At 34.3% G+C, this 13,006-nt stretch overlaps 1 protein-coding gene across 1 annotated transcript in view; it reads left to right on the top strand.

Moving 5' to 3' along the window:
• Window positions 1-13,006, top strand: part of LOC119642733 (protein tincar) — a 240,533-nt gene that overhangs the window by 219,868 nt on the left and 7,659 nt on the right. Inside the window, exon 7 of the mRNA XM_038042000.1 lies at window positions 4,504-6,909. Coding sequence (XP_037897928.1) covers window positions 4,504-6,909 — 2,406 coding nt within the window. The remainder of the gene's footprint in view (window positions 1-4,503; window positions 6,910-13,006) is intronic.

Below are 13,006 nucleotides of genomic sequence, written 5' to 3'. Positions count from 1 at the left end.
CCGTCCGAACGTTTGATTTCTACCCATGAGATTCTTTGGCTCAAGGAAGAATTGTATTCAAAACGAATTAGATCGAATTTTTTCTTAAATTTTTTTGGAGAAAAATTAATTTAAAAAAATATTATTATGGCTTACTAAGAAACCGCAAAAAATAGATAAGGAAAGAAGATCAAGATCATGTTTTGAATTCTTTTTTATCTAAACGGTTTTATAAAAGATAAGCCTTGCCCGACGGTAACGAGGAAGTTTATTACAAAAAATGGTTCCCAAATAATGACTTGACATATAACCTTCATATGTCAAACTTGGGCAGCAAAGCTCTATTCTTCGGAATCTTTCCCAGATAAGATTTTAAATGAAAACTACTTCTTTATATGGAAATAAGGCCCAAAATCTGTTATTTTTACATGGAAATAAATAAAGAACGCTTAGTTTGTTGCAAAAAAAAAAAAAATTAAAACCATGTGGTTTCAGGTTTCCATTCTCATCAGCATGTATTTTGCACCACTTAATCTAACATAATTTTTCATTGATTTTTATTACTATCAAATACCATAAATGATACCTGATTTACATGTAAAGTTGTACCTTCCATGGATGGACACCAAGAAGTGAACTGCAGTGGAAATGGAGTAAGGTGCATAATAATGCGATAATTCGAAATTGTCCATTCTTTTGATCTCAAATGTGCTCTGATCCGGGTAGGAGTTGTTTGGTTAGGTTAGAGTAATGTGATACAAATTTTTTTTTTTTTTTTTTTTTGACCAAGCGCTTAGAGGATGTCCCACATTCGTGTACTCAGGTGACGGCTAGCAAGAAATGATAGAAACGGCCGCAAGCCAGTGGGTGTGTGCACCTCTGTCTATAAGTCTCATTGTTTATCGCTGCTTCATGGTGCTACTGAAAAATCTTTATTACTCTGAAATAACAATAAGGCCTGTAGCCGTGTCTTTTAACCGATTTAGTCCATTTTCAATATCAAGCTGCGTGCAAGATCTTACAATATTTCTTCCAGATTTGAAGTCGATATTTTTAATTTTGCAACGAGGAGAATATTTGGAACAGACATTGCGCAGAGGTGGGGGACACGGTGCATTTTATACAAATATATGATCAGCCGTAAAATATGCAAAGCAATTGTCGGCCTTGCAGCTATTATAGCAAATTTTCAAGTTTTGTTTCTTCTGAAAAGAAGGATGTTCGCTTTCACTGTTTATGTTTCACTTTAGATGTGACTTTTGACCGATTTGGACTAACTTGAATACACGTATTTTAATAACTCATATGCAGGAACGATTGTGCTATATTCTTGATGCGATATGTTAATTTTTGCAAGCGGCAATATATTTACAACACATAGACACACGAATGGTTAAGCGGACAGACCAACATTCTCTATCCGGTTTAGTATATAAATACATTATAGAGCCTTCCTAAAGCTTCCTTTTTGGGTGTTGTAAACGCCTTCTTAAAATGTACACCACGTAGCGTGCATTTGACCTTCTACAAAAACAAAACACTAACCGATGTTTGGCATATTGACCCCTTGCTTATAATTTCTTTTTTCTTATTTTTCTTCAAAGTCCTGCTTGTATATTAACAAAAAATTCTTCATTTTGAACACAGTAATGTATGCACATATTCGAGTTCAGTGATTTGTTATTGCAATCTTCGTAATCATCCCCATCTCTCCCCCAAAATCATTCTAACATATCAAAAGTTGTCAAGGCAGAGAAGTAAGCAACAATCAAGCAACAAATATTTTTGGTTAAACGTTTTCCTTTCAACTCATAGCTTGAAATATTTTCTTTATGATGTGTGTACCATTTCGTAGATGCGTGTTTGTACATATGGATGCAGTGCTATACTCTGGAAACATTGAGAACATGCGAGATAGAAATAAACAAGGGGGCAAAGGGAGTAAGCGGGGGATATAGAAGGAGAGAGAGAGAGAGAGAGAGAGAGAGAGAGAGAGAGAGAGAGAGAAAGAGAGAATGAGAAAGTGATATTATTTTCAATCCTCGTTCAGGATAAGTCGATGGGTTTTTGTTGTTGTTTATGTGTCGGACTTTTATATCTTATTGCTGATGACTTTATAGTATGTGAAGTAGTGTTCTTTGCGTGTGTGTATGTGCGTTTGTGTGCATGTGTGTGTGTGGTTTTCATAACAATATTGGCCACATGATGTGGCCACATGCTTATTATTTTACTAAGCAATCTTTATTATGGTTTGTTTTTTGCTTTTGGCTTCCTATAGAGATTTTCTTGACAAGTGTTTATAAATATGTGATGATGGATTGTTGTGCAGTTACTTTATAGAAAATTAAATAAATTTTATATATAAAATTTAAAAGGAATAAAAACATTACATTATATATTTACAATATAGATAATAAATATTTATACGATGGCAACGTGAAGGCATCCATGAGCCATATATGCTTTCTGATATTGGCCATTGGGAATGCACGGAATAGTTGATCCGTTTTTATTTTTTGATAGATAATCGAGTACGTTTGCACTAAATACGTTTTAAACTAGCCTTTAGTCAGTGCAATTACCGACGAAACGAAGTTAAATTGTACAAAAAGATACTTCAAAATGTTAAGGGCGAACAGTATTTCGCTTTTAAATCGCGGCATATAATCCTTTCTTCTTAATCTATGCAACGACTACTAATAAGATAAGGGGTAAAGCGACGATAAATTTTTCAAAAAATCGAATTTTTATTATTGGTTTAAAATCTCCCTTAAATAGTAAAGAATGACGTCAAAAGATAATTATACGAATGCATAATTTTAAATGGCAGTAAACGGACACTTGAAATTTTAAGAGCGTTTTTCTCGAAACTCGATTTTTCGAAACGGCCTACAGCATTACTTCTACAATTTTCATTCGACTTTATAACAACATTCTCTAGAGAAATGCGTAGATTATTTTGGAAAAATTAATTTAAAAATTTTTTTTTAATAAAAAAGTACCTTGTTATTCCTCCAAATACTCTCCAAGCACGCAAACCCCAAAATATATCTAAAAATTCGTAAGTGCTTTCCCAGCTAAACGCAAGTTGATTACACAAGACGCTTCACACGAGAATGACTCCGTTGTTATCGTTTTTAATATGTTTCCAAAATAATTTTTTTTTTTTTAGCATTTAAAGCTATGTTTAATAAGGTCTTCAAATATTGTTATTCTGTTGCTTCTCTTTCTCCGCCAAAAAGCTGTCAAAGAGCCTCTTCTTTGCACTGTAAGGCTGGTGTTACTATTTAATACTTTATCCATTGGTGCGTTGTGATGGTATAACGAAAGCCAATTCTTGCAAATATTTTGCTCCTGATTTTCTCGACGTTGTTTGAATATAGTGGTGGAACGAGGTTAATATTAACACTCGAGCACATGATGGACGGCAGGTTTTTTCTCAATTTTCCTAATGGAGTTTTCAAAGTCAATTTTTTCCATTGTTCCGTTCGTAGTTGTTATTATAATTGTTAATACTAGGCCTCTTTAAGTTAATTCTATCCTAATTAATTTTTTTTCATATTTTTATTACATATGATTTAAATTTATTTTCTTTCTCTTTAAATTTTTTTTCTCTTTCTATTTAATTCTAATGTGAATGACTTGTGTATCTCCGCTCCCTACAGTGCTTTTAATCTTTCTTTTTATCATTTAATGGCCGTTTTTTAGTGTTTTTGTTCTCTCGCAAAGGTGGAACGGGATTAAATGAGTAAGACCGCATTACAGATAATAAAAACAAAGTTTGTAAGTTATAAAACTTTATACCGCACATAGAAATGGCCATTTTAATTAACCTTATGGCAGTGTGGCATTCGCATTATAATCCTTGTGTTGTATTCATTACCACCATCACCATCATCATCGTGATGATCATCATCATCATCATCGCCACCATAACCACCACCATTATTGCGACTATCACCAGATAAAGGGAGCTGCGTATTGTGTGAATGCGTTTGTGTATCTATATCCTATACTCGACATGATAATAAAGGCATTAATGTTTATTTAAGCCATTATAATAGCCATTGTAATAACATATGTTCTAAAAGCGGGTACAACGGTATAAAATAAGTAAATACTTATGTATGTCCCTACGTACATAAGCGTATGCAGCTTAATTCTTTTCGGTTTGTTTGCGTAAATGCAGGTTAGTCAACTGTGTGGCTGCAAGCATACATAAGCGGGCACAAGTGCATTGTAATCTTTTGTAAATTGAAGCAAAAACCATAAGTTTACCTACTTCACTATAAGTAAACTTAAGAGAATTAAATCAATTCCAGATAGAAGAGCCAGAAAAGATTTCAATTGAAAATTTTCTGTATATAACGAAAAACCAATCTACTGTTTGTTGTTTCTCGTTCTTTTTTTTTTTCAATTTTGTACTTTTTTAGATCATTTTGTTATCATTTCAATTTCATCTTGAAAATGGTTTTTTATTTTTATTCTTTCAATAATTGTAGTTTTTCTTCATATTTCTTTCAGAAAGCATTTGGCAGACTGAGCTGGATTTTATGACAGTGAATCGTCGTAATTTGGTTGTACTATCTGTGGTTACGTCGCCTTATCAGAATCGTAGTCATCAATATGAATCGCAAGAGGAGGAAGACTATTACAATGACACTATGTTCACCGAATTTGCTGGTAGTGGCATCAGCAGCAGTAGCAGCAGCAGCGGCAGCAGTAGTAGTAGTAGTAGCAGTAGTAACAGCTTTACAAATGCTGACAACCGTAACGACCATAGAGGCAGCATAAATAATCATTTACTAGATAACGATTCTAAGCAACAATATGATAAAAAGCACAAATCATTGGCAGACTCGTCAGGCAAAACAAGCTTCTTCGAAGTACCGGATTTAATTAATAGTTCAGGCGACAATATTGAAGAACATGACAAGAACAATAGCAACAACAATAACAACAGCAACAAAAGTCATGCCACTAGCACAAACGAGGAGACACAAGAGTTGGTTAATAAATGGCTGAAAGAAACTAGATCAACAACTATGACAACAGCAACACCATCGACATCATCTTCAATGGCAACAACAGCAACAACAACATCAAGAGAAACAACATTTAGTACCATAAATACATCTGAGATAGCAATATTAACAACGGCAACAGGAGAAATAATTGCTAACACAAATTCCGTAGACTTGAAGGATAATGGAAAAATAAGGCATAAGTTGAACACCCTAAGCAAAGACAGCAACAATAGCAGTGAGAACATAAAAATGACAGCGGCAGACGACGACATAATGACAACAATAACAATAAAAGCAGCAACAACGTCAACGGCAACTGCAAAGATTGATAAAGAAACAACAACAACAACAACACCTACAACAATGAAAACAACTACAATGACGCCTACTTCCACTACAACTATTATGGCTGAGACAAGATTAATAACCAGCAATAAACCAACAACAAAAGAATTTATTACAACTAATAACAGCAGTAGTTCTACAAGTATAACAGCAACAACATCTACAATGCTAAAAACTAATATAACAGCCTCAACAACCACAAATTCTCTGGAAAGTCAAACCTCTCAGGCGCATCATCATCATAATCATAATCATCATCATCAACATCAACGCAAACACAATCACCAGCACAATCATGAGCACAATCATCATCATAATCATAATAATAATCATGCGAGTAAAACGCCTCACAAACACGGACAGCATCGTCAAAGGAAAATTTCGCCATCTGGTACATCGCGTAAACATCATCATCAGCCGTCAACTTTATCTGTAGGTTACTCGGATATAAAAGGTTTCCCCGCGAGAAATGAAGAAGGTTTGCCTGGGCAGATGGTACTTTCGAATAGCAATGATAACGTCATCAATCAATTGGCCGAAAAGGATTTTTCAGGCAATAGCCTTGGCGGCGGTGTTGTCTTCGAGCATACTGCTGGCGGTGTAAGAACGACATCTTTAGAGGAATTAGATTTCGGACGAGCACGCGTTGCCATTTATCCGAAATCTTCGACCACAATTAGCACCACCACACGTGACAGTAATATACATATTGTTAAACCGGAACGTTTGCCCGAAATTATTCCATCCACACCAGTGTCAAGCAATTCGAAAATAATTGAAATCAAAGCTAAAACGAATAAAAAAGTTAAACGGGAAACGGTAGAAATAGAACCCGAGTACTTAGTAGGCGAGCTAAACTTAAACGATTCCAGCGAATACATTGCTGAATTGAATCCTGGCGACTCCACAGCGACTGCAACAACAATTTTAATAGGAAATGTAGTTAACACGGGTCCCTCCTCTACCAATGGTAATGAAATTGTACGTCTAGATGGCTTCGCTGGTATGCTGCAATTATTCTTTGGCATTGAAAAACCGATAGATGTCGCGGTCTTCAGTCATCCACCGAGTGCTGAGTTTATAAATTTACTTTTTGCTTTAATGGTATGGTGCGTACGTTATCCAGCCGTATTCTGGACTACAGCGAAATCATTTGCCACCATATTTAGCGTACAAATTATTGCATCTGCTTCTGATATTATATTCAGTTTTGTGGGCATATCTACGCTATACAAATTGCAAATCTATAGTGAAGCGTTACCAATACAAAATCATGGACTTGTACTAAACGCCACCGTTACTCTTCTATTATTTTTACTATCCACTTTACTAATGATATCGTCATCGATGATTATGTACTTGTATGGTCATGGACGGTTAGCAGCGAAAATGCGTGATCGTTCGTTGATTACATTGAAGTCATCAGACACTTGGATATATTTTGCCCATTGTGCTTCATTATGCTACGTATTGGCATTGGCTGTGGTTAAGGCCCCTTTACTAAATGATTTGAGTGCCACATATCGTCAGAATTTACATTGTCCCACCTTTATGGCAGGTAAGTTTAATACAATTGTTGATACAATTAAAACGAACGAATGCCTGAATGCATGCATTAAGGAGAATATAATTGATACTAGAATGTCTATATCGAACAAATGAAATTGAATATACATATATATATATATATAAGATAGATGATTTAAATAAATCAAGTCGGTTCTCCAAAGAATCACGCGAATGAATCTGAGTTATATATAGCAACTAAAAATGTTTCTATCTGTCTCTCCTTCTTCTTCCTTCATTTTGAAAGAATTTCGATGTTCATTTATTTACTCTACACCTCCTGTAGCATAGGACTTGTTAAATGTGTGATTGTAATCATACCAATCGTTTCAGAAAATGTTTCCTAAGCCTGTCCGTATTTCGGTCCATCTGATGATCGTTGCTTCTATATGTCTTGTCAAACCTACTGATAATTTTCGTCATATTTTCATGTAATCTAGAATGTGTTTTCACCCGTGGACAAGCTCTATTGAAACCAAACTTGATTGGAGCATATTTAGGGCTAATCCACATACAAGGTCAAATTTTGAAAAAATTTTCAAATTAAATGAAATAAATTACATGCAGCTCAATCTTTTTATCTCTGAACATTGATAGGCGAAGCACTCTACGATACTTGATGGTCACTCATAGCCGACCATAACTTAAACCTTTTGCTTGAAACACTGTTATATTTCAATTTGTGCTACAAATTTATCTGGATTTACCGCGTTTAAATTTTTAAAATCGACGGATTGGGGGAGGCTACCTGCTTATCCCAGGGGCAAAGGCAACTTGACTGAGTCCTTGCAAGTATAAATGTAGTTATCGGTAATCTTGAAAAAAAAAATAATTCTGCTGATAGAATGGAATATCAAATTTTACAATTGCACTATTCACAGATTTGTTATATTAAAGGAAATAGATGATAGCAAGCATTTCAGCCGCAATCTTGTTTTAACGTTAAGAGAGAGCTCTGGAGAAAGCATAACATTCATGAAAATACTTACCATTCCGGATCCTATCCGAAATCCGTCTGAAACGTAAAGGGCTGGGGTTTGTTGTGGTCAGTTTACCTAATAAAAACCACTTTTGGTGGCAATGCAAGCGATATCTTAGTTACTATTTTAATTTATGTGAGATGTAAACATTCAGCTCCCCTTTTATATAATATACTATAAGGAAAACGAAACAAAATTTCAGCAAATCCGTTTTATACTAAAAGCTTGTAAAACATAGCAATATTTTTTCATGTCATCCAGTAGAGCACGACACCAAATGATCCTTCGAAATTGTTTTAAAATAAGAAAAGGGTGCCTTTGAAACCATAACTCTTCCTGCCTGCAGTGCAACGCGTCTCTGGGTCCTGGAGAGAAGCAGATACGTTTTAATACATCTTATGCAAATCATAATTTAAATTCAATTATTTATCTATTTATTTACCTCTGGGTACAATTACACATTCACCCTTATTGAGCGACACTCTTAAGGCTAAACGGCCTCAATTACACAATTATGGAGAAGATCATCGAAGCGCGGTAAAGTTAATAGCTTTTAGTTTCAAAGTGAACGAATTTTTGCTTCGAATATTTAAAGTATTGGTAAAGCGAGCTTAAATCCAAGCGTTGTATGTGTAAGATACATACGTATTTAAAATACGAATCAGAAAGCCAGTAAACATTATTATAGGCGTTAAGGTATTGAAGGCAAACAAAGGTCTATATAAATAATGCATTAAAAGCGAACATAAGTCTATGTAACTGGAGTACTTAGTTAATTATAAGGTATGCTCTACCACGTTGAGACTCGAATCCGTGATCATCGACTTGGCTGTCTCGAATCTATTCACCCGGACTATGCGGTAGCTGAACTATCTAACTACAATCGTTTGTGTGTATATCGTACGATGTATGGCTACCTGATCCTCCACAAACGAAAAAATGAAGCTCGTGTTCATGTTGACCCCCCGCCTCCCCTCCCCTCTCCTCTCCGTATGCTATACAAATGTTGCATGGCTCGCTTGCATTGAATTTGTTGCTTTTCCTTATGATGCAAACATCATTTATATATTAAATAATGTAGTTTTCTATAAAAATAATTCATTACCTGGTGACAGAATTATGATGGTATGTGATTTTATTCATTTTTATTATATATTTCAAAGAGAATATTTTTCATTATTATCAAGAGACAATAAAGTGTCGTTACTTTATTGTAATTACCAAAAATTAACGAACGAACGAACGAACTCTGGCCCGACAATGGATGATTAGGTTAAGCAGTCAAAAACATTTGTCTGCCATGTCAAAGAACAAAGTACATTGTTTTGCGCCGCTCGAAATCAAACCATGTCAAGGGATATACATTTTATAGTCAGGCTGTGTCTATGTGTTTGCATAACGCTTAGTTGTTCATAAATAAATTTCATTTTGTAAACAACTTGTTCATGTAGCAGATATAAATGAAATTTTTATTGCGTTTTTAATGAATGAATAATTTTGCGATATCGCGCAATAAACTTTGCGTTGCGCCACCGTTTAAAGAAAAACATTTTCTGATGACAAAAATCCCTACGTCATGCGTACGCTCGAATGGAAAAAAAAAGAAATTTTCATTAATTCACTCGCGAGCTGTTCCCCATCATTTTCCTCCCACATTTTTACCATATTTTCTTACTCCATATATTGCGATAGTCAGGCGTTGCTTAGGTTTTCTATCCTTAAATCAATTTTTTACACCGAGCCGTTGTTCAGATCCGGAGGAAAATAACGGTGACAGCAATGAAGAATCAAATATGTTGACATTGAAAACACTATGCTGCTGCAAAATCCACTACTTATAATTCAATCTGTATATTGAACGTAGATTATGACAGGTTCAAGTTCTTTAGCTCTGTTCTTGCGGTTATAGGGATACTAAGAATTGTTGACAAGCAGACAGTTGGGCGAGAACAAATGCAGGGACATGCTTGCATTAACTCAGTGTTTTATGTTTAGAGTTAATAAGGATGCGAAGGAATATTGCCAGGCAATGTTCACCTCGTCTTCCTCCGTCTCCCGTCATTTCGTCATGGATATAAAATAGAGTACTATGATTAAAGTCCGTTAGTGGAAACTACGGTAATGTGAAGATAATCGCGACTATTAACCGCGTATGCTGCCGTCTAATCCTCCCGTAATTAAGACAATAATAATATCTAAGGAAAAAGGTTGGGAAAGATATTTCAGAGGATGAAAAAAGTTTCTCTTTGCAGTCAATTCCAGATAACAGTTATGACCTAGTTAGAGAACACTAAGCTCCCACAACCTTATTAATGAAAAACGAAGAAGGAAAGAAACACCCACACAAAAGGAAGCGTTATCGTTTATGTAAACAAAACATAAACTAGCCTTATTTAGCCACCGCCACCTCTTTATATATTACATACTCGTACTTTTACTCGTCCACCCAAAAAATTATATAATTTGACGTAACATTAATTTACTATTCAATTAAATCAATAAAAAAAAAAAAAAAAACATAATTAAATACTTTGCTGTGCGTGTCCGAAGCGTGTGTAGAAGTCATACATGTACAAGTATACACACGTACATATATATGTATACGGCAACAACACCAATAATATGTCCGCAAATTAACGTTGCAGTTATATTACGAGAAACAAAGTCAGGTAAACATGTGAAATTCGGTCGTGTAGAACATTTTAAGGTGAAACGCATTTGCGGCCAATAGTCAATGACCAAAACTGCCACAAATAAAATATCATGTTACAGCGCCCGCCCGTACGAGATCATATATATATATATATATATATATATATATGTATGTACATACATACACGTTTATATCTATACCTGCGTATGTGTGTGTGCAATGTTATGTGTTTAGTACCGGCTAGTGTTACCCAACAATAAAAATTAAAAGACTCAACATAGCAAAGTTCAAAAGTTTGTAATTAAAAACCAGCAAAAAGAAGAGCAAAACTGAAGAGCAAACACTAGTAACACCTACTTCTGCAATCTATTCCGTTTTTCTTTTTTTTTTCTTTTATAGTTTCTATACTCTTCTGTTGTTTACATGCAACAAAAGAGGTATACTAAACTTGAATATACTTTTGTAATGGTTAAACAAATTCAACAATTTATTATGCGATGTCCCTCCATCCATCAATTAATTTCAGCATTACAATTCTAGAAAACTTGTTAAGAATATTGAATAGCACCTTCTCCTAGTTCTTCCAGTTTTGTCGCTTCTTAATTTAAGTTTGAAAAGCAAGCAAACCGCTTCACAGAGTCGATAGAATTTTGAAAAAACCAAAAAATTACAATTTTGTAATCAGATGTTAAATAAACTTTTCCACTTTTCTTCCAATTTAAAAGAATTCTTTTACGTGCACCTCCATGTAGGAAGCCAATATGATAAATATTATGTGATAGTAAACTTTGGTTCGGCGAACCTAAACAATAAATTCGATTTATCCTTGTCTGACTTTTAAAATCAAGATTTTATAACCTACAAGACATAAAAAAAGGAAGAGAATCGGAGTTAATAAAAATTTGAAAAGCAACCATGGATCGGTAAGATTTCGATTATCTCAAACATATGCCATTGCAAGTTACTTAGCTGATTATATTTTATTACTACCTCGCCTGCCAAGCTTTAAATAAATAAATCTTATTTCCGCGCCATATGTACCCTTTTCGGTACACGTTTTCGTATACAAGATGAAAAATGTGCACAAACAATTTGTAAATGTGAATATTCAAACGACAAAAATTGATTTCATAAAAAGCATGTCTCAGATACGATCTGTATTTTCATAAATGTTCATATCCATCATTCTTCCAAAGATGGAAATTCGTCAATATTGTTCGCAATAAAGGCAATAAAGGTAATAGAAATTAAAAATTAATTTACTAAACTATTATATTAGCCTCGTGGATACGTCATTTTATTTTCTTACAATACGAAGCAAATTGCGGCCTTAGAAAGCAGGGAACTAACTGAGGACTGGAAAGTTTGCTGACAACTAACCACAATTTCGCGTGTACCCTTATCGGTACACCCATCAAAGAATCTAATAAACTGTTAGCAATAATTAACATTTAGCTCTTAATATTTTTAATCAAAAATATGGAGCCCCTTGCACAAATAAGATTTAGTCTGTACCAAAAAACTGTACACGGTAAATTAATAATAAATAATAGTACGGAAATATTCTTCTTCAGAAAATATTCTTTGAAGCTCTGACCCAAGTCGCGATTCACACTTTTCTGAAACGTCAAATGCATTCTTAGCTTATCCATTTATTTCGATCATTTTAGAATCCAAGACAAGTTACTTTTAGCTCAGATTTCACCAAGGATAGCAAAGAGTCGCTTAGTTTGCGCGACGACATTTTGATTAGGTTTTACCTGTCTACATCATATCATATCATATACAAATGTACCAAAGCTTATACACGACAATTGGAAATATACGCTACGTAGGCAACGAGTATAGTGTTCTAAATTATTTAATCAATTTCACTTGTTGCCAGATTTAACTGAGATCAGGATTTCGGTTTGAAATTTTCGTTTATCTTATTTGCATCCAGAATCTAATGTTATTTATATTTGGCTGAGTTTTTTCTTCCACATAAAGGAAAGATCCGATTATTAGAAATTGCTTCTTAGGCAAACTTGCACAATAGCATTTACTTTTGACCTTAGTATGCAGAAGTATCTTTTTTCTTCGGAATATAGAGAGAAGGTAAAAATCGTAAGTTAATATACAGGGATTGGAACCAATTATCCTATATATGATGTCAATGTCTTAACATAAGAGTTAATATAATCTTCGACCCATTCAATATCCGAAAATCGGGACAATTTCCGAAATGTAAAACTTAATTTATGCTGTGCTTTGCAGATAGGTATATATACATACATACAATATATATAATATTTCCTGCCTTGAAATCACAATAATGGCATAAGGTTTGGACAAACATGTTGAAATTTCTTCTCTTTAGTTTCTATAAGTCCGAGTAGATTCGAAAAAACAACTGAATCGGTTCTTGGTATCGATAATATTTCTTATTCCATCATCAATTTCATTATTTTGACTTT

This window comes from Glossina fuscipes, unplaced genomic scaffold (assembly GCF_014805625.2).
Source record: "Glossina fuscipes isolate IAEA_lab_2018 unplaced genomic scaffold, Yale_Gfus_2 257, whole genome shotgun sequence".
Classification (NCBI taxonomy): Eukaryota; Metazoa; Arthropoda; class Insecta; order Diptera; family Glossinidae; genus Glossina; species Glossina fuscipes.
This window is presented reverse-complemented; position numbering and strand designations above follow the sequence as displayed.